The following is a 22,948-nucleotide window of genomic DNA, read 5'->3' as shown; positions in this document are numbered from 1 at the left end:
AGTGGAGTCCTTGGTGGTCTGTCACACAGATCTGGACTTGTCTTGCGATACCAATGGGGTTATTTTAGGGTGGCTTTGGCGCAACAGGTAGAACAGGTTCGAATCCCTGCTACGACTGTCCGCATGTCGAAGTGTCCTTGGGGCAAGACACTGAACCGCAATTTGCTCCCAGTGGGCTTGGCAGCGCCTTGCATGGCAGCAGTCGCCCATTGGTTCATGAATGTGTGTGTGAATGTGAGGCTTTGTAAAGCGCTTTGGGCACTGTGATGGTGTAGATAAAGCGCTATATAAGTGCAGTCCATTTACCATTTATTTTTCATAAGATATCAAATAAAGTAAAACATTTTTTTAATGCATCTCAAGATTCAAATTAACTTTGCTGGTTGCATTCCGTAACCGAAGAGCATTGACGTCCGTATTATTGGGAGGCTTTTATTTTGAAGGTGGCTTTCGCCTCTCGTTGGCGACCTATTACCGTAATGCCTAGTATGAACAAAATTAGGGGCGGCAGAAGGTGGCTTTCGCAGTCCTCGGTAGGGGCTCACCGTCAAAGCGGTAAGAAATACCCGAGATGGAGAGAAGCGGTACTGTGATTTTCTGGCTTATGTGCGATAACACAAAGGACAAAATCACCCATTTTGAATTCATAGCTTGTATTTGTAACGTTTTCTGAGGCAGTAGCCGTGGAAAACGTGTAGACTGGGGCTTTACCTTAGCTTGTACAGTATACTAAATGCTCAAACTAGCTCCTTAGCTAACTTGTACTTTTCCTAATTTTCTTCACTTGGCGCACAAACGCGTTATTTGGTTGCTAGCAGCCTAAACGCTCCCCCCGAATGAACGGGAGATACTCTTACTTTCGTTTTGTGCGAACTCGAGAGACACTTAACCCCTTTAGCTTTCGCTATGATATTTTCTCGTCGTTATTATGCTATTGTACAGGGCTCTAAACTACACTTGTAGCACTGGTGTGACCAATTTATGAACAATTTCATGATGACCACAAAAATACCTCATGAGAATTTAATTTGACAGCTGATATCTAGCCATTTCCCACGGTTTTCTTGATCGTAACCAAAATCCCTGGGAATACAAGTAATCTTAAACATGTCAAGTCGGGCATGCAGTAAAGTATTAGGGAATCAGCAGCATTTTTGTCGTGTTTATTGTATTCTACAGATAAAATACCTAACCTTGAGTGATGCCAGGCATAAAAATGAACAAGAAATGGAAGAAACAAGAGTAGGCTAATATTTTTTTCCTTATCTTTTTCCTACTCTTTAATTTCTCGCCAACACCTTAATACTCAAACAATGGGGTCGAGATTTTAGGTGTGACTTTTTTTTTTTGTTGAATCTGAGTTTCAAACGTTCATAACTATTGTTAATCTTTATTCTATTCTCAAAAGGTTGATGGGTCATTGAAAAGCTTGTAAACATAGAACAAGAAAACGTATAGTAATGATGAAAAAGCCAAGGGCCTAGGTTTACAAAAAAGAATAATTGTCAAGATCCAAACAAGTGTTTTCAGATGGCAGTCAGGTGATATGTGATTTCATTTGGCGCTCAAACATGCACAGAAACAACAAATTAAGAGTCGAGAATGAATTAACACTCCATAACTTGTTGAAATACATGGGAACGAATAAGTATAGCACATTTAAGAGAGGCATTTGTAGTGGATAAAATGTTGGAAATTAGCGTTTGAAGCCATAATGGTGGGTCAGAGTAACATCAAGAGAGACCTGGCCAGCGGCTGGTCCAAAAAATGTCTGTGCGAATCGACCAGAGAAGCATAGAAAGATATATAATGATGATGGGTTTGAAAAATATTTGGGGGGGGGGTTGTCAGCTATAAAGTTTGGGAAACGTTGTCTATTATAATGCGTGCACAGGCTCTTCCAAAAAATTTTATGTCATCATTGAATATTGGACGTGTTCTTCGACGCCATTCGTGGCGTATAACACGAATGCAGCAAAACACAGAAAACAAGCGTGTTTGATATTTACTCAAATTCCGCAATCAAGGGTGGGGCTGGTTGAGTGATCACTATCGACAGTCAGCCAGCAGTGGATACATACACACACAACTAGTTTCGCCTCATTGTTAGGAATTGGAATAGATACCGTTTAACTTTGTCATAACGCGTCACAAGACGAGTACAACCAGAAATGAACAAAGAGTAGACCATGTGGTACTGCCTCAAAAAGTATCAACATTTCCAAAGCGACATCTGCAAAATATTTGTTGCTTGGGAGCAGTACCTCTTGTTCAAAAGTTTCCAACGTGTCGATAAATCACTGCTTTTGCAATTTATAAATAGGCAGCATGTGATAAGGAAATGTTCAGGATATTTAAGTTTGTGATTCTTGTCATATGGCCAACAATGGTAAAACAATTCTACTTATCTTTAAAGTTGGCTAGCCTCTGCTGATTTAAAATTCTGCTAATCTTTAATTAAAGTCGCTCCAGCTTTTGGGTGCTAAATTCAGCGCCAAATTGTTGAGACTGGGGCATGGTGACCATGTGTGAAGGTTGGGGGGGGAGACAGCTGGGAAAAAAAGATGTTATTTATTTCGGCTTTATGTTGTTTTAGTTTGTCTTTTCTTCCTTAACAATGAAAGTTTTCAAAAGTTCCCTTGATTTACCATAGCATTCATTTTACAAAGGGAGAAATTGTTGGTTTCTAAATGCACCTCAAAATATATCCTTTGTTCTCTTGGTAGCTTGCCAGGGGCTGCTGCGTATTGCGCGGCGACCAGTCGTTATTGCATCACTGGTCTACTTATATTTATTGTCTATCATAAAACTGCTAACTGTATGCAGTGGAAACTTTGGTGTTTGTTCAGTTGCCTTGTGTCTATTTATTTTTTTGGGGGGGGGGGTCGCAAAATGGCTTGAACTCGCAATGTCTCGTCGTTACAGATATGGCGACGATGTCCGACTCAGATTTCGAGTACTTGGACTGCGACTGGGACTATTATGGTGATGGTGAAGCCTTCTCAGAGTTTAAGGTGTGTTGATGACAAGCATCAAGCGAACATATTGTGTGTATATCTATAGAGATGTATCCCTCTTATTATTTTATCAATTCTTTTAAATCTCAGACCATGCACATGGGTTATTATGGAAACCCCGTCTCCCTCAGTACAAGTAAGTCTGGACACAAAAAAAAAAAATGTCATGGAAGTGCAGTATAAAAGTCCAATTTATAATTTTGTTTCCCCTCTGCCTACGGCAAATGGAGATATGCTGAACACAATCTATTCTCTATATTAATATAATTACAGGATGTGTATCAGAAAAGTTTAAAAATTAAGTCTTGAAAAGCGTGCAAGTGTAAAACCTGTGTAGTCTTCTTGAATTAGTAAACATAGATTCTGTATTCCAACTCCAGAGCTCCTCAAATAGTTTTTTTAAAATTCTGCATTATATGTACTGAAATGTATCAAGAAAGAACTTAATAATGCCACTTTGTTGTCCAAAATCATCAAACCAGCTAATTAAAGGATCCATAGCACAGGTGTCAAACTGGTGGCCCGGGGACCAAATCCAGCCCGCTCGTTTTTTTATAGGATTACAATTATTGCAACATCGATGCTAGTTTTATTAGCTTGTCTATGGAGTTTTGATTTGTGTGTTAGCATTAAACTAGCGGACTTGGTAGTGTGATGAAATATACAACTTGTAATTCTCTTTATGATCTTTATTCTGTTTGTGTGTGTATGTGTGTGTGTGTGTGTGCCCGCGCAATTAGTTTGTGCGAACGATGCATGGCACAAAATCTCAGTGGACATCAAAAAGTCTGCAGGGCATCTGATGAGACTTCACACCTACTGGCTGCCACTCCTGCTTCGCAACGACACCATGAACGACACCTTCAACTGGGCTGCGTCCATTGGCCTGGTCAACGCAGAGTAAGTCAAATCTATGTCAAATTTTATTTATGGACCACCCCTAGAGATGAGCGGCCATCTCGTTGTCAAGGGGGGTCCGACGTAAAACATAATACACGTGCAACATACAGTGAACCCCGCATATTCGCAGTTCGGAGTTTGCAGATCTATCCTCCATTGTTTTTTAGTGCTCAGTCAAAAGTCACGTAAAATATAACTGGTGGCACCTTGGTTCCAAGCAACGACGTTGAGCTGAAGGGTGGAGCGTCATTTAGTCAGGACATAGCCTTATCTCATAGAAAAAACTGCTTTCATCTGTAGGCAATCTCAAGCCTTTTGAGTGTTAATATAAAATATATTATACATAATGATTTCTGCCATTCACGCATCTTTATACCATTTGTGTGTGTGTCCTTCATGAAGTGATCCAACCATTGTGAATCTGAAGACGCTGCGCAAGATTGAAACCCTGGAGGCGATTCTCAGAGCTATGGAGATCGGATCTGTAAGTCAAATTGAGTTGCGGCAAATAGTGGCCTCAGCTTTTAGAGATACTGTGCCCCAATTAGTCATCAGGGGCCTAGTTCACTTAAATACAAATAAAAATGTGTTCTAGAACCCTTACCCTGATGTAAAGTTGACATTCCTGATCTCTGGACTGATTGTGTCACAGTGGTCAGATAACTGCCAAGATTGTCTCCTTAGCTCTCGCTGTTCCAGGCTTCAGAAATGATAAGAATCGCGTCTCGGGTGGTTTTCAAGCAGGGATTTTTTTTTTTCCCCCCCTACTGTCTTGTTTTTCAGTTTTCCAAGGAACAAATGACTCATCTCATCGTAATAAGTGCTAGCTTTAGCGAGGTAAGTCTGAAGCTGTATGCATGTGCTACTACATCATACAGCGGACTTTCGGGAGTACATCAAAAGTTGTTCGTTCTCCGTTCCCTTTCCGAGGGTTCGCTGTTGAAGGAGACCATCTCTGAACGTGTGTGTCTTTTTGTGTGTTTTTGCCTGTGTGTGGGTGAACTCAGCAATTGCCGGAGGCTCTGGAGGAGGCTTTGCTGTGGCTGGAGCTGACGGGAGAGCCTGGGATCAAAGCTCGTGTACTGAAGCTGGGCCACAAGCGCACCTGCTTCGCAGCTTTGTACTACATCTTCAGAAACTGTAAAGTGCATCTGCTAAATGCTGTTCAATCTCTCTGTCTGTCGATCCGTCTATCTGTTTGCCTTTGTCAAAATCGCTGTCTATATTGCTATATGCAGTGTTACCTTGACTTGGTTTTTTGAGATCCAAGCCGATTTTAAGGGCGGGTGATAAAAGAAAAACTTTGCCTTAGTAAGTCAGCTAGCTTAATGTTACACACTAACGAATAGCATTAATGTAACGGTGTCGTAACCGTTTAAGAAACCTGACCACAAACGGAGCAGCAACACGTGTGGACAGTCAATACTGTAGAACAGTATTCACAGGCATATAGTCTTCAAACTTTGCTAAAAACAACTATTATTATTGAAGCTTCCTGAGCCATATATATCTATATCTACGAAATAAACTAACTGATGTTATGATACAGCTGCTGTTCATTTAAATTAACACCAACAATACACAGCTTTAGCATGAACTTGCACAAGGATGTTTGTTTTTTTTTGCTGGAAAGCGGCTGTTGATTGGCACATTTACAATTACTTGACATCACTGCTTATCGAAGGCTTGGCGGAGGTCTTGCCGAATGACACCGGTGGCGCAGGACTATACGCGTGGCCTCCCGACTTCTCGAAGTTCACCAACACGCTCTGTGTCTCTTTTTCAGTTGCGCTTTACGTCTATTACATGGGGAAGAACATGGGGAGGATGATAGATGTGATGAGAACAAAACCCCCGGAGGACCTTCTAGCGGTAAGACTTAACAGGAGGTTGCATTTATATGGGTCACTTCATGAACCAGGTCATGCAGAATTATCTTAATTTGATTTGCTCTTACTTAAATCACCCCCCCCCCCCCCCCCCGTGTTACCTAAATGTATAATATTAAATTAAAATCAGTTTATTTTTACAATGATTTCTCACTGCACAATTTATGATGCGGTTCTCATCCAGGAAAGTGATGTCATCAAGAAACAAGGGAACGATCTATTTCAGGAGGAGAAGTACGAAGAAGCAGCGGCTGCTTATTCCAAAGCCATCAAATATTTGTATGTTTTGTTCCCCCACCCACACAAGGTGGCTTGACTATAAATACATTTGTAACAATTGATTTTCTCCTCTCCTCCAACTTCCTTCCCCAGCCCTGAAAACCACATCATCTTTGGCAACCGGGCGCTTTGTTATATCCGCTGTAAGAAATATCCGTAAGTACATGCGTCATCCTTTTTCTGTAAAGATCGGGTTCGAAGTGCAGACATTTTTTGTACATTATTGTTATTTTAGTTCAATGATAAGTTATTCTGTACAATTTTCCATTATATTCTGCTTCTACTGTATGAAAATGGCAACAATTTACAATGGCTGTGAACCCAATTTTTTTGAATGTCCCTTCACATCTGCAAATCTGAATAGCTCCCATGGAAGTGGACCCTGGATTTTAGAATGTGCAAATCCTGATGATTAGAAATGTTTTCCTGCAGGTAAGCTTGATTTATTTATTGATATATTTTTACAGAGAAGCCGCTGCTGATGGAAAACGTGCCACTCTAATAGAACCGCTCTGGCCCAAGGTACTTTTGTCCCCCCTAGTATGTAGCATGGGCTTACATAATTGTTAGTTTCTTATATTGAATTAAATCTTACTGGTACCAGAGATGGGAAAGTGTTACATTTTAAGCGTTTTGTTTTTTTGTTTGTTTTCTTTGCGACTGACAAATTTCCAGGGCCACTACCGCTACTGTGAGGCCTTGTTCCTGTTGGGCGAGGTCCAGTGGGCCTTGGGCGCCAACATCTCGGCACAGAATCTTTGCAAGCACGGCCGCGAGGGGGTCAAAGACCTGGAGCAGCAGCATCAGAAGTTTGTGAGCGAAACAAAAGGCAGCGAAGGTGCACTTGACTGACAGTGAGGCTTGTGAATACGGCATCCCAAACTCATACTTTTGTTTCTCTGTATAGCGGGATCCTCAAAGAACAATCAAAGTGCCGCGGGAACCCCTAAGAAAAATCCGAATGCTGCGGGACACCCTAAGAAAAGTAAAAATTCAACGTAAGAGCATGTTTACCAGCAACAATAGTCATTTACTTTTGTACCCGAGTACATTTTAGTCTGTCCTTTTTACTTTTACCTCAGTACAGGAGTTGAATCAGTATCTCTACTTGTACATAAGACCCCTATCTCACGTCTGGAGAATAGTTGGTTACCTGATAGCGACTCGAGTTTCAGCTGGTTGCTGAGATCTGGAGTCTCCTGGAGACTAGCCGGGTCCCCAGGGAGTCGCGGCGATTTCATTGGACACTTTTTTTAGATTCCATAGAAACTGATGTCTCCTCTCTGTAGGCAATCGATCAATATTAATTTTCAATCTCTGTGTTTAAAAAACAAAAAAACAAATACATAATATGTTATATATTTGTTTAAATAATATATCAATACACCATAAATCGGATGAATTGGATGAATTAGTTGTGACCTTGTCTGGAGACGTCTCCGAGGCATCATCCTGGTGAGAGCATAAGTTATAGTTTGGTTTCTTGGGTCACAGAGTCTCCGGGAATTATCGGCCTGGGCAGTCTCTGTGACATCTCCGCCTGTGACACGGGTCTAAGTACTGAGTGAAAGTATTTTTGCCGCGTCAGTGTTTACACGTGTGCAAACACGAATGTTGATAATGGAATGACTGAAATGATCCTTTTTTTCCCCTCCCAGGAAACTAGAGGTCACTACTAAATCCAGTAAAACGAAGGCCACTAACAAGTCCAATGTAGCTGGGACACAGGAGCCTTCAGGAGAAGGCGACGGCAATGGCAGTAACAATAATAAGAGCAATGGGGTGTTCAAGGTGAATAAACTGCAAGTGACCTCCCAAGCACAACACAGCTGGAAAACACCTTTGAACGTAAACTAACACACCCAGTCACTCAAGGTGTTGAGACGCCCAGTTAGCGCATAAAGGTCTTGTGACACTAGAATTGTTTAAATTGAAACTGAATTTGTTTCCTGTTCTTCTAGGTGGCTGGAGCCAAAATGACTAAGCAGAGCCACCAACCAGGTATGTTTCAATTAAAGTGCCCCAAAACGGGAATCCTTGTTTTGTTTCCCGCGGGTAGATAGGAGCCGCACTACAAGTATTTGATTGACAGCTGGAGGCGGGATGTTCAAAGCACACAGCGGCACGCCCACAGCGTCTGGAAACTCAACGAATGTCTCAATTCTTGACCATTTGGAAGCCTGATTTCACATACTTTGCGATTTCTTTATCTATTCATTCATTGCATGGCTTGTTAACATTACTCTTTTCTGTGGTGTGTCAAAATTACAAGACTTTTTTTGGCTGGTTTTGTGGGACTTTAGAAGATTTAATTCAGTTTTGTTTGTTGCCATACTGGGTGATATGGTTTTAAAATAATATATCTGAAGTGGTACAGCAATTAATTGATTAATCGACAACTATTCGATTGTCAAACTATCAACAACTATTTTGATAATTCATAAATCATTTCGAGACATTTTTTAACTTTAAATTGTGCAAATCCTTGGGATTAGATCCTTCCAACAGTAAATAATTTCCAATTTCTGTAGTCCTCCATGAAAGCAGAATGATTATCATAGTGTTTAATCAAAATTAGACATTTGCAAACATCTGAAAAAATAGAAAAAGCAAATGACAATGACATTCAAAACAAGTTTTGCTCTTTTGTTATTGTTCCTTGCAGGTGTTTGCTTTATTTGCACTGACATTTTGTGTTGAACTTGCACAACTTCCACAGAGATGCAACATATATTTATTTTAACAATACAAATAATGTGAAGTGTTTTCTCTTGGGGGGGATGTGGAAGTTTTTTAATTTATTGATTTATTGATTTATTTATTTTTCAAAATGTACTGTATGTAAACGTGATCCTTCATATATTAACATTTGTGTGTATTTGTTGAATAATTTAACATCATAAAATGAGTCATCAATCTGCATGACTTGCCATTTCCATGATTGTTGTCACACCTCCTCCAGTTCTTTTACACAAATGTGATAGGGAAAAGTCACTTAATATAGCGACCAAATCACTAAATTGGCACCACTGACTACCCATATGTAGCCTTTTCTTGACTAGGTTGTTGTACAGCTTCCTAGAAAACTAGGTATACCTTTTTACATGAAAGTTTGTGGAGGTGTGATTTTGCACACCCCTGATTGGCTATTGTTGTCTGTACAGTAATTAAAGAGAAGACAGCAGTGAAGACTGCACCCGCTGCCACTAAAGAGCTGCCCAACACTCCCAAGAAGAAATCCAAGAGCAGCAAGAATCAACCCGAGCAGGCGGTAAGAAAATGTGTCTTCCTCTGAAGTGTGAATGATAAAAAAAAAAAAAACACAAACACCAGGAGCAGTCTCGTGCAGGAGCTGCTGTTGACCAGACACTGACATGTAGACTCACCACCAGGCCCCGCCTCATTAAGGCACATGCATGTACTTTATCTAACAGACACCACAATTTGTACGGTACAGTTTTATGCTTGCCTTTTTTTTGTGTTCCAATACATTACTTTTTATTTGCAAAGTGTGTTTTAATAGGTTTAAATGTTTTTAAAGCTTGTAGGAGGAGTAAAATTACTGGGATTAACAAGGGTTCACTGTAGCAGGAATAACGGATTTTGTGTGTTTTTCTCACTTTAGAACCCGCCCGAGGCCACTGACAGAGCCGCCTTGATCAAAGAGAAGCTGAGAGTGCATATACAGGATGCCCATTCTTCCCTGACCAACCAGTGCAGCTACGACTCCGAGCGGGCGTTCAGACAGGCGCTGGCCCTGCTGGACACCAACCCGCCCGAGGTAACCAAGGCAATACTGCACTGGTGTCGAAAACACTTGATTTTTTTTTTGTGCAAATTTCCCACATTTTAAAAATTATTATTATTATTTTTTAATAACCAGGAAATTGGAATGTCTGCACTGGATATGCAGTTGTTGCTTTACGGCCATGTGTCCGCCCTGACGCAAATTGGCAAGCCTGAGGTAACTAACGAGCACAATAAACGGCAACTGGTCAAGGACAGATGCAGCAGCTGGTAGACTTTCAAACACTTTTTTGAACAAAGAAAAGAAAGAAATGAAAAAATACATTGTAGAGGTTTAAAGTTCCAACGGTGATCCGGTCTCCTCCGCCATTCACCGGGAAGAAGTATTCAGAGCCGTTTTCCCGAATGTAGGTTGCGCATAGACCAGATTGATAGCATATATGGGAGAATAATCTAGTTAGATTACTGTGGTTGTTTTTATGTACAGTATACCTTTCACCGATATGCATATTCTCTTTGCGGTACAGTAATGTATATTTGCTTTATGCAATAGGGGCTGGCGGAAGCTCGAAGATTCCTGGAGAAGATCAAATCGTACGAGGAGAGGGTTTTTCAGTGTCTGGTTTGCTATGCGTATGGGAATATTTACCTCAAAGAGAATAGGTACGTTGGTAATGTGTCTCACACATTTACAATATTCTTGTCCTTTCCAGCACTTAAAAAGTATGTGTTCAAGTCTTAAACTAAAGTTTATCCTCTTGTCAGATTTGCAGTCGCACTGGAACATTTTCAAGATTCCATGCAGATGGTGAGGAATCGGGTAACGCCGGGTAAACTCACCTGGCCGCTAACAAAAGAGGTTGTTAAAGAGACCGAGCTGAACCATTTTAAAGTAAGTTTGCACTTACAATCCAAGGTGATGTTGGATGGATACTGCCAGTTCACATTCTGTTTTGTTGCTTTAGAAAATTCTAGACGATTCCATATATTTGTGCAAGTTCCCTCCTCGGCCTGATAGCACCTGTCGATATGTGAACTGCCTCTGCCCTTCCAAAAACATGTATATCACCGACCCGGATTTTAAAGTAAGTTTCAAAATTGTTTTGTGAGTGTAAATAAATGCTGACGCTTTACCTTCACTATCAGGGTTTCGTTCAGTTGAAGTGCAGCCACAAGTGTCTCATTGAGTACCACAATGCCTGCTGGAAAAAATTAAAGCCGCCGTCCTTTGAGGGTAAAGAGAAGGTAACATCCCAGGCACGGCGTTCTTTCTTTGCTTCCTGAGGACATTTTCGCTCAACACATCTTTTCTTTTGTGTTTTGTGTCCCACATGGTATGCAGCCATGTCTGACTCCCGACTGTTCCGGTATAATCGATTCTATCCAAATTATTGACCCAACGGGCCAGATGAAATGTAAAATTTTGGTCAGCAACCAAAAGGCGGAGATTCCGAAGAAACCAAAAGTGAAGCAGAAACTTTCAGGGTGAGGATTCAATGGTCAACAAGTTACTTGGGATGTTCAATGAAAAAAAACAACCACGCTTGCTTTCATTCCAGTGTGAAGAAATTGAAGGAGAAGAGCCATTTTAAAAGAGAGAATAATAATAATATGCAGACCTTGGAAAAGAAGCCCACTATCAGTGATGAGGTTCTACCGGCAAAAAACAACACCGTAGAGTGGACCCAACAGAATGGTACGGTAACACTATACATACAGATTATAAACTTGCTATTTATTTTAGCCAAATGTTTGCAAACATAAAATGTATGGAAAATACAATGTGCTGTGACTATCCCAAGATGGAAGTAATGCTAGAACTTCTATCGCTGGTTAGGCCCAGTACACACAGGACAAACAGGCTGTTCTTGTCCTGATTTTGCCCGTCAAGCGTAAAACATATCACAGTCTGGATATGTTTTATAAGATTATCCTATAAGATTGTCATTTGGTCTGAGGTGTGTTAAGAGTGGCTTTCTCCCGATATTAGGGTCCGAAACGGGTCGGGACTACAATCTTAGTTGTTTTTTATTTTATTTATTTGTCCCCCCTCCCCCCCAAAATTGGTAGTGGTTTTTTTTTGGGGGGGGGTGGAATGGATTGCCATTTGGATTAATTATAATGGGGAAAATTTGATGGGGGTAAATTGAATTACAAGCTTCATTACAGAACAAATTAAACTCAAGGTACCTCTGTATTTATATTAATGTAAAAAGCTGTGAAAACCCAACTATGATTGCTATAAACAGCAGGTTTCCGCAATATAGTGTGGATTCTCACGAGTACATACGTTCCACGAGTACATACGTTCCACAAAAAAATCCATGATAGCTAAACCGCAATATAGTAGGCTAACAATGTACCGTCACTTCTCCAGCCTGGTTGCTGTACCGGGATCGCGTCCTCCTGCAGATCAGAGATAAGATGCAGCTGCTCCGCCAGGAAAAGGGTCTCACCGTGTCGGCCGTGAGCGCAGGCCTCGGGCCCTGGCTGGAGCTGGACTCAGCACGGGGCAACCACCTCGCCAGCAAAATGCTCAACTGGGAGCACGAGCACCTCGAGACGCTGGATCAGGTGGTCGAGCTGCTCCTCGAACGGAAGAACCGTGTTTGGGCACGTGTCTTCATCCAGCTGCTGTCAAGTACTTTGGATGTTAATGTGGAGCTCAGCTGTTGGGCGGGGCGGCTCAACGATGCAGGTGAGAACTCAGTGAATAATAATAATAATAATAATAATGCATCACACTTATATAGTGCATTTCTAGGCACTCAAAGACGCTTTACAATTCATGCATTATTCATTCACTCCACAATCACACCCTGGTGGTGGTAAACTACCTGTGTAGCCACAGGTGCCCTGGGGCAATCTGACAGAAGTGTGGCTGCCATTCTGCGCCTACGGTCTTTCCGACCAATGCCAAACATCCAATCACATTCATTTGTAGGCAATGTTGTTGCCCAGAGACACAACGGAAACATGCGCTCGGGCTGGGGATACGAACCGGCAACCCTCTGGTTTTAGGGCGCCAGTTGTCATCTTCATCCTGTGTTTCTGAGTAAGGTGCTCTGAAAAGGCACTTTAACATGTAAGCATGTGTAGTTCCACTTAAAAATATGATTTAAAGGCGGTTTTTGAACCATACATTTTCTTTGTCCTATATTCTTAAATTGGATCCAGGCGACATTTAAAAAAGTATTTGAAAAGTCATAAAACTGACTTCCTTCCTGTTTTGTATTTTGAAGATCTAAAGGCGGCTAAGTCCTTCGTTGAACGCAACGCAGACTCCTTGGATGAGCTGGACCTCACCCCGGTGTTGAACTTTGCTCCTTTGAAAGAAATTATTTCCGAGAGCCCCCCCCCTGGCGCCAACTTAATATCAAGCCATGGACTCACTAAATATGTCAAGCAGCCCTCGCCACATGAAATGAGACTTTTTATCTGGACTCTTGAGGAGCATAGGGACATTTACGTTTCGTGTAACATTTTACTGGATGAGTATTTTGATATGATGGGTAAGTATTTACACCTCACCTTTTTTTTTTTAACCTAATCATCATGCGACTTTCAGCTCTGTTTTCTTTTTCAGATGGACAGTGTTCAGTTCTAAAAAAGTCTGATAGTCAAAATGTAAGCAACTCCGGAGCCCTTACTTTTAGTCACCTTCCACAACATTAGGTATACCTGCATCATTGGAGATCCAGTGCACGAGCTGGATAACAAATTCTACAGAGAATTTGAATTAACACTCAGACAGCAACCATGTTTATAAACACTGATCTTAAGCTCTCATTGGATGGTGCACGTGTACTTGCAAGTGTAGCCGATGATGATATATTTTTGCTCTGTAAAGTAACACTTGTGACAATGACTATTTCAGAGTTTTCCTGTGATTGTTAAGAGTCGTGCGCGAAAAAAGATGAAGAACAAGGTTTGTAATTTAGTTATTAGTGTGGTTGGGAAGAGTTTTTCGACTACTCTGCATGAGGATCCTTAATGCAGAGTAAAATACAGTATTAGCTGTATGATTACCGGTAACGTTTTAAAAGTAATGAGTCCAATATGTAATTTATCGTTCTAAACTCCTCACAGGGGCTTCCAGTTTGGTCTCGGCCATCTAATAGTTTTGCAGATGAGTGGGACCAAGAAGATCCACTGTAAGTTGCATAGCAAGTGTGGAGCCGTCTCGTCGGGATGTCACAATCCATTTTCCTAAGAAACTCCGTCGTTTGCATCAACAGAAATTTCCTTGACCCCGACGACACCTTCAGTATTCCCAGCTACCTTCGAGCACCGTTGGACGAATTTGAGAAACAGTATAACAGCACCAGACACACGAGGGATTTTAAAAAGATTTTGGACAACAATCCGGATCCCACCCAGGAAGATTTGTACGAGTGAGTACGAGCCTCAGATGGTCATGTGTGCCTTGCCTTCTAGGGGTGGGAATTGTGGATGAATGCACATTATGATATTTTGGAGTTACTTTTCCAAAATATTAATATATTCTAGGGAAAGAAATGTACAAATTATCACAGTCGCTATATACTGAAAGAAACACATTTAGAAACAAAAAGCATGCATAACAATTGAAAGGTGTCCACCTTTAGCATAGAATAAGCCTGTAAAAATCCCACAATGAGGACATTTAAAATGTGCCATAATTCAAGGTATGTGTAAATGGTTATTTTAATTAGGAGACATTGTGCTTTTTTCCACAATTTATCATGAAATTTTAGTTGAAAGCTGCAATATCCAGAACGTTTTGCGAGTAGTGTATAGCGGGTGGGTCTGGAATTTATTTGAGCCCTGCTGCGAATAGCGAAAATCTGCTAATAATTGATGCCATCCTAAAAGCGGTTTAAAATTGCGTATAGATGCCACAAAGTGCCAGCAAAGCAGTTAAAACGGAGAGAATCCTAAACCTCCAACGCCATACACACACGTAGTTTGTACACAATCACAAACATGTTAAATAAACAGTAGTTAATTGATTTGATACAAACAAAACCACCTTTACATGAGGCTCATCAATTCCATTAGCTAGTAGTCTAGCCTAAACACACTAGCACAAACTGATGTGACACCACACATAGGCAAAGAAATATGCGCAATAGCACTTCACACAAACAGTATGTCATTAAACTCACCTTTTGACATTTCATACAATATATGTTAGGGAATGTGGAAAATTGTAACGGTAAAGCACACTTTTTTTGAGAGAAAAGAAGAGAGTGGGGTGGGTAGAAAAGTTTATCAGCAAATAACGGAAAATAGGTACCCCCAAAAAAATCTGCAAATGCCGAACAGCAAATATACAGTGGTTCACTATGTAGTGTATAGGCAATTAGAAAGCCAACTTTACATGTTTCCCCTTTTTCCTGTTTCTCCATGTAGCTATTTTGCACAGATTCTGGAGCAACACGGTCCCCTGCTCGCCAACGACCCCCTGCTGGTGGGCGAGATGGAAAACTTCCCGCCCGTGGCAAAGGCCAAGCTCCAAAAGGCGGACAGCTTAGAGCACTTCCTGCTAGAATCCCTTCGCTTCATAAAGATCGACAGCTCCTTGGGCCTGGCCAAGCACGCCGTTGCCCTGCAGGACGCCGCCCATGTGGACCACCCGCAACCTCTCCCTGTATTTTCATCCACCCAGAACGCCACTCCTATTCTTAATAATGTAGACACTTTCCATATAGATCAACACCCCCCACCTGTAGGCAAAGCCCCTGTCAATCAAGCGGGCAGCAACAAGATTTCTCCCAATTATTTTAAATCCCTAGATCTTTATACTAGAGAGGTAGAAGAATCCTGGGAAACGTATTCCTATACAAGCGGTTTAAGTTCAACGCGACCTGAAGAAGTCATTTTGAAGAAACACGCAGAAGTACAGGTAAGATGCCAGTTTTTAACAGAATGTTCCAGTGGTATCTTCACTTCGGAGTTGAACACATTAAATGACAAGTAAACTGAGTTGATTGCAGATCTTGTCTAGCGACAGCATACCTGCAGCTCGTTCGTATCTCAAATTATGGCCTGCTGTTGCAGGAAAACTTCTAAATTTGTGCAGTCATACATTATGTACATCAGAGGTCCTTTATGTTTAGTTAAGTGCTTCCTCAAATTGGACGTATCACCCCTGCTGGCCGACCTTGTACTTTGTGTCACAGTTGTTGCAACGAGCGTAATTTGCATCGCTTTTCAAGAAATGGAGCCATACTTACGAGCTCTTTTCATCCATGCTGTTGAATGCGATTAAATCTGTGGCGACTAAGTGATGTCATTACACTCGTGCGTGCGCTCCTGCTTTCAAGTATGCCATGGAAGCTCTGCAACTCTTGTACTCCCGCACCAGTAGCAAGGATGCATTTATGTACCGAAACACGGTACCGTTTGATTTTGCGTGAATCGGTACTCGGTAGTACCAACCGAAATCGGTCGGTAACAAATAAGGTACCGACTTCAGTACCCATGACTAGAGGTGAAGCAAGGAAACCTTGGCAAAAAAAACTTGCAGTTTGGAAGCCCCTACCTCGGGTCAAAAGTTTCCAACGTGGATAAATCACAATTTTTGGAACGTATTAATGGGCACTATGTCCATAGTAATGTTGGGCATGATTGACTCTGTGATTGCCTTCCACCAAGCTCCTTTCTTTCCATATAATAAACAATGTGAATATGATCCTGTTCATGTTCTTTGTTTCTGAGCGGCAATTAAATTCAGTGGTCACTTTTTTGAAAAATAGTTGCTTGAAATTCACCTGAATTTGGAAGCACATTAACGCGCTTTGTTTTACATGATCCCTTAGACGTATCAAGCAATCAAGGACTGCGTTGCAGTGAACACAGAAACTTTGGAGCCTTATGAGAGCCTCCAGGTAAGTTCTTGTCTTGTGTATGGGTTATTTTCCAGATGTTGTACTATACGTTTCTTTAACAAACAATAATTCTCCAGGTAGACAAAAAGGTAAAGAGCAATAAGGAAATGGAGGAGCAGATGAGCAAAATGGCAAATTACCGCAAGGAAGTGGATCAGAAGCACAAAGAGACCCTCAGGTCCTTAGAGAAAGACATCCAGGAGATCCGTACCAACATACAAGTGAGCTCCAGAGCGGAAAGCGGAACCGGCGGCTCTGGCCCGTCTCTCAAGTTGTTATTCATCACCTTCTTCTCCTCCCTGTCAAGGTGACAAACAAAGAGTTGGCCCTATTCCAGCAGAAGCTTGAGAAGGAGGTTAAGAAGGACCAGGAGGAGAAGAAGGCTAACCAGGAGTTACTAAAGACCCTCAAGATGGAGATGGAAAAGTTGGTGGAGGAACAAAGGAGGTAGGTATGGAAATCCACACAAATCCAAAGAAAAATCTGCCCTCATCTAAACAATGTTCTGATTTGATCACATGAAGTCTTACCAAAGGAATCCACACAAACAAGGCCAGCTATGAAGAGGAATTGAATAAGTTCTTGGAGCTAAGGTATGTTAACGTTCAAACACAATATACATTCATGATACAACTTAAATGGGATGTTAATAAGGTCTTTTAAAAATTCCATCTTCAAGCAATCAGTCAGAAGCTGAGAAGATGAGTCTGGAGGATGAGATCAAGCGCTCCAAAAACGCAGTTGCCGCGGCGACCAGGAGGTCCCACACTGCCCAAGTAAGCACCTTAAACTATTTTGTGTGGCCGTAGCGGCTTAGTTTTCGCCTGATAAAATTGTACGTTCCTTTTTATTCTTTAAAAGAAATAGTCCAAATATTCTGAGATGCGAAGCAAAAATCCAAGTAATCCCAATTTTGCTCCACCAGTTGTCCATGCTGAAAAACAAATGGGAGCAGCGTTCGTATGGCCTCCGCATTCAGCTGGCCGACGCCAAATTTCTGCTGGTCAAGCTGAATGAAAATGTGCAGCGGTAAGGAGAGCGGAGGAACGTCTTTTAAATATGACTAGGCCTGATTTAGAGTTGGAATTGACTTAACTTGACGTGGATATCAACACTTGACTGGCAGCTTTCCCCCCCTGGAAGCGAGCAGACAAAATGTGAGAGCTAAAGTCCAAGAGCTGGAGCAGAAAATCACTGCTGCTGAGGTATACAAATTGATTGAAATGCTCCGCATGAAGTGTATTTAATACACTATGTAATACACTGTTTTGTACAAATTTTCCGCTTTTTGAAGGTAATGTCAGAAGTGCCTTTTACACTGCCCGAAAAGCCACAATTTTTTTTGTGGCTGTTATGTATAAACAGCATAGCCACAGAAAGCTGACCAAATGTTCAAATTTTTTTTAAAGGTCCCGCATTTTGGCTATTTTGACCTCCATAGAGTGACTCTCACATGGACTTAATATAAAGGTGTCCATTTTATTTAAAAAAAAAAAAAAAAGTGTTTTTTTTTTAAATATACAAGTGTGCAGAAAAGGCCCCTCTGACAGCTACTTCTGTTTGACCCAGTTTTGTATCTGCTTAGTCCATATTTGGCTAAGACCGCCCCCTTTCCTCTGATTCGTTGCCTCTGTATAGAAGACCCACTTGTGAGAGCATACGTGTTTATGTTTACAGCGCTGGTTTGGGAGCGGAAAGGTAGGCGCAGGTCTTCACTAGTGACATAGATAAGCTCGAAATTCAAATGAAAAACATCTGGAACTCAGTAATGAGTGGATGATTTTAATTCATATTTCATTCATAAAATTGGTTTGGCAAAATACGGGACCTTTAACTAATTTTCAGAGGTAGAATCAGAAGTTCAGATGACATATAAAAGCCATAATTTTCTGTGTAAATGGCACCAACATTAAATGTCCCACCATTGAGAGGGAATCAGTCGCCCGTTTTTACTAAACGGCACTGACATGGAAGGAGGAGACAAAGTTGACCTGCAAATGTTTCATATCTCAGAATTAACACCATTTATTTTGCTGTCTGCTACTGTGTGAATGCAAAATGGCTGCCTCATCCTGGCACTTCAACTCCCAGATCCCTCTGGTGTATTGCAGCAACGTAAGGAGGCTCTCCCCAGTGGCATTAAGAGCAAAGACCGCTTGAGTGACGAAGAAGGACCATTTGTAAAAGATGCACACACAAAAAAAAAAGGAACTCTGAAGACACTAAGATACATTTGTGATAATTTGCATGAAAAAGGCACTTTAAGCAATGGGAGAAAAATCGTATAGATTCAAAAATGAAAACATTGCAAATCATGAAACTTCATTTTGGACACTAAAGACATTTTGGCGTTAAAAGTTTGAAAAGTATTACTTAAAGAATATTCATTTCTTAAACAATTTATCACTTTTTGATGGCAAGCAACTCCCAATAATTCAAATACTCATATCAGTAAAATTAATGAATTTTCAAAAAGGAAATTCAGAGGGCCATGTCTTTACTGTTAGTGCTTAAATTATATGAAAATGACCCATATTCAGAACAGCAATTCAGAAGTATGTATAAAAAAGGCAGCTTTACACTGTCTGTGTCGGTGTAAAGATTTCCGACATGCAACAGTACTGGGTCGTCCCTGACCCGTTTCACCCTATTTTGTGTTCAATACATAGGCGCATAAATGCCAGCCTTTCTAAATTGACTTCTTAGATTTTGATGGGGCTACAGTAGCTGAAAGTCTCAATATTACCCACAGACACAATACAAGGAGCAGTTGGAGGAACTCAAAAGTGGCCAAAGAGTAAAAGACATACTCAGCACCAACCAGAGTGATCCTCAACTTTCTCTGGTAAGAGATAGAGTGAGAAAGTTGATGTGTACTGATGGGCACCGTTCTGACTCCGCTTTCTTGCATAAAACGTTGTAGCTGTCTTCCGGCCTGACTTCTCTGAGTGTTGCACCCTCGCCGCAGTCGATAGTACCCTCTGCGTCGGCTTCCCCTGTCAAGACTAGAAACTCAGCCAGATCGAGACAGGCCGGAAACATAGTGTTTGAAAAGGCCATGGAGTGCCTTGCCACCATTTTCCCTGACTACACGAGGTAATCTCCGCTCACTATTCGCATTTTTCTGTGGAACCTACCCCCAGTTATTTGTTGAAAAACTCTCTTCCTGTTTTTTTTGTAGTCTTTCTGACATGCCATAAGATCTCTTTATTGCCCTGTCAAAATAGGGAAGTACTAAAGTTTATTGTCAAGGATGTATTTTGAAGTGATACATCTCAACATAATTTTAAGGGCAATGTTGTTGGATGAGTTACCAATGAAATTCAACTCATTTGTGATCATAGTTTGTGGTATACAGTGAACGCCTGCATATTCACAGTCTGGCATTTTTTTAAATTTACCTATCAATTACTCGTTTTATAGCTATTTATGGGGATTACTGTATAAACAAGTCCAATTTATTTCTATAGCCCTTAATCACAGATTACAGCACTTTAAATTACCTTGCGCCAATACAGTAACATTTTGAGATATTTCAATTTATATTGGGCTTTTGTAACAAGCCTAACTTTTATGTTTTGCATTCCCACCCCCAAGATCAGACTTAATGAGGTTTTTTAAGCATCTGCGGTCATCCAACGGCGACAACCTGATCAACATGAGCTTGCAGGATGTGGTCAGTAGAGTGAGCCAGCTGATCCTGGACCAGCAGGTAGACCATTTTGAAGTCAGGTGTCTGACCTTGGATTCATGACACTCACATCGGCTGTGTCCTCTCAGGAGGCGGTCACACCTGGGGCCAAATCCAAGACGACTGGTGTCGGAGGTATGGCTACGCCCCTTCCGGTGGACCCACCTCCGGTCTGGCAGAAGTTAGCGAACCAAAGACCGCTCAGCTCCAGTGCAGTAAGTCCAAATAATTCACATGTGAAATACTCCGTTTGTCTAAAGCAGTGATTCTCAAAGTATAGTGGTTGGTACGTGCAGAATCACTGAATTTAATGTTCAAACTGCACAATGTCATTGTTGCTTACTTTTTTTTTTTTTTAAATCCAGCACGACACAGTTATGTACAGTTCTGAAAGGGCAATACATTTGCATCTAATGAACTTAGCTGTACTTTGTTTCAGTATTTTTAATGTTGGCCAAGTATTTGTTGAGGTGGCACTCGGTGTAATAAATGTCACAATCACATGTCTAATGCTTTGCATCTCCTGTATATAACTGCAGCTAAACTTGGAGGACCCCTGCATCATCTGTCACGAAGAAATGAGTGAATGCGACCGCTATGTTTTGGAGTGCAGACACACCTTCCATAAGCAGGTGAGCCAGGTTAAGTCGAGACTACGTGGCAGAGGTGCGAGTAAGTCACATGGGCAAGTTTTAAGTTAACCTTCAAGTGGAAGGCAAGTCCCAAGTTACGGTGGCAAAAATCAAGCAAGTCAGTACATTTCAAGCAAACTGAGTCAAAGTTATTTTTGTGTCAAGTGCATCACGTCGTGGCTGAAGACGAAGAGCACGTGTCCCACCTGCCGAAAGCACTCCTTGTTGCTCGACGACTTCCCCGCACTGCCCAGTCGGAGGCGCCAAGCCCAGTGATGGCATCTCTCATCACCAGTATCATTTTATTTTAATGTTCCCTTTCACATTTTACGTAAACTTTAGAAGTTATGACTAATAAAAGTCAATGTTTACCAGTCAGTGTTTACACTTTCAAAACCACACACAAAACAAAAATGTCCTCATAGAATTTGCTTTTTTATTGGCATTTTTCATTATTTCATAAGACATCTGAAAATAGGGCAATGAGGATTAGTCTAGAAAAAATATGACTGATACTTTCAAATTATTTTCCTACATGGAGCGTTATAGCACACCTCCAAACGCTTATGTACAAATTACGAAAATAACCTCTCAACTTTAAAGTGCATCAGTGCTCCAATGAAGGACCCATACATGTGAAATGCTAAACTCCATACCCCGGTTTTTGACCCACAGTTCGGTACATTTTCGTTATGGTTTCGTGCAGTAAGAAGAACCACCTTTTCTCTAAAATTTATCTTCCTTTTGCGTGTCAGCAAAAACTGCCTTTTTTTTTTTTTTTAAATGTATTTATTTATTTATTTATTTATTTAGTGTATCCACTAATATAACCTATTTCAAGTTAACCGTTATTTAAACACAACTCTTTCAAATGGTGAACTGCCTCTTATTCCTTGACTAATTGTGTACAGGTGACAATACAGAGGTATATTTTTTACTACTGTATTGTATATAACAAATTAAGACATAGAAAAAATGTAAACAAAGACACTACTTGTGTAACAGTTGGTTTGAACATGGTCGATTGGTCATGCCACCCCACTCTGCTGGCATCACCAATTAAACGACGCTTCATCCAACTGTTACGCTTAGATTGGGAATTAAAACACTACAGGGCACACCGTAATGTGGCTCGAGGATTATTATTATTTTTTGTTAAGTATGTTCAAAAGCATGATCTAATAGACCGTTGTTTCGCTGGTGTTACCTTTTCGAGTCGCCCGGCTGTCATGTGTCCAGCAAATGTTATATTAGGATATATAAACAGAAGCTTGTTTCCTTAGAAGTACAGGAAATGTGTCAAGCAACACTTGCAGACAATAAAATGTCTGTCAATATCACTCCTCTGGTGAAACCAAAACTAATCCACACGGGAGATTTGAATGATACGGTGCTTCTTAAAATTTTCATCCCTCAAATCCTCCGCTCATGCTAGTGGTTTTACGTTTTACCGCAACCGTAAACTGCACATTGAAACCGGATACAGTTCCAACTGTGAGTTGGTGGACGCACAACATGCTCGGTGGATTGCAAAACAGAAAAAACTTATTGTCTCGTGCAGAGTGTACCGAGCGGTACTTGGTCCCATCCCTAATATACACGGTCCTACAGGAATATTAATAAATATTATCAACAATAGAAGCTAAAAGATAGTAGTATGCATAATTGTAAACATACATGGTACAAGTATCAACAGTGGTACCTTGGCTTACGGGTTTAAGTCCGTAACCGAGCTCGTCACTCAATTAACTTGTGTGTCAAATTAATATTTCGTATTAAAATTGTAATGCCATCATTCCAGCTCCGTCAAAAAACCTGAAAAATAGCACTGTAATAATAAACGAGAGTGTGAAGAAATAACCTGGATTTATGAAGTGTAATTATTGTACGTACTTAAGTATTTGTGTGTTGAATGTGTGGC

The 22,948-nt window shown here is 40.9% G+C and overlaps 1 protein-coding gene across 4 annotated transcripts; it reads left to right on the top strand.

Annotated features, from left to right (window-relative positions):
- The first annotated feature begins 494 nt into the window (after positions 1-494).
- Positions 495-21,401, top strand: ttc3 (tetratricopeptide repeat domain 3). Of its 4 annotated transcripts, none has more exons than XM_061702255.1 (45): positions 495-555; positions 2,926-3,014; positions 3,108-3,153; positions 3,758-3,917; positions 4,320-4,401; positions 4,701-4,754; positions 4,925-5,057; positions 5,704-5,789; positions 5,991-6,040; positions 6,179-6,241; positions 6,553-6,607; positions 6,761-6,923; positions 6,993-7,083; positions 7,744-7,933; positions 8,047-8,086; positions 9,250-9,356; positions 9,711-9,866; positions 9,969-10,049; positions 10,386-10,495; positions 10,598-10,724; positions 10,798-10,917; positions 10,979-11,077; positions 11,175-11,317; positions 11,392-11,528; positions 12,210-12,530; positions 13,075-13,344; positions 13,419-13,459; positions 13,710-13,760; positions 13,922-13,986; positions 14,071-14,226; positions 15,227-15,719; positions 16,636-16,704; positions 16,782-16,925; positions 17,012-17,151; positions 17,229-17,297; positions 17,384-17,480; positions 17,630-17,733; positions 17,831-17,909; positions 18,796-18,819; positions 19,457-19,549; positions 19,628-19,800; positions 20,302-20,416; positions 20,485-20,610; positions 20,935-21,027; positions 21,193-21,401. In XM_061702255.1, exons 2-45 carry the CDS (start codon positions 2,928-2,930, stop codon positions 21,301-21,303), a joined length of 5,214 nt encoding a protein of 1,737 aa, XP_061558239.1. In that variant the 5' UTR covers positions 495-555; positions 2,926-2,927; the 3' UTR covers positions 21,304-21,401. The 4 variants fall into 4 exon arrangements, with proteins under 4 accessions (XP_061558239.1, XP_061558240.1, XP_061558237.1 ...); XM_061702256.1 differs by having other exon boundaries at positions 5,991-6,085; positions 7,744-7,876; XM_061702253.1 differs by having other exon boundaries at positions 5,991-6,085.
- The last annotated feature ends 1,547 nt before the right edge of the window (positions 21,402-22,948 follow it).

This window comes from Phycodurus eques, chromosome 17, assembly GCF_024500275.1.
Source record: "Phycodurus eques isolate BA_2022a chromosome 17, UOR_Pequ_1.1, whole genome shotgun sequence".
NCBI lineage: Eukaryota > Metazoa > Chordata > Actinopteri > Syngnathiformes > Syngnathidae > Phycodurus > Phycodurus eques.
The sequence above is the reverse complement of the archived record's forward strand: the minus strand, read 5'-3'. Positions and strand labels throughout refer to the sequence as shown.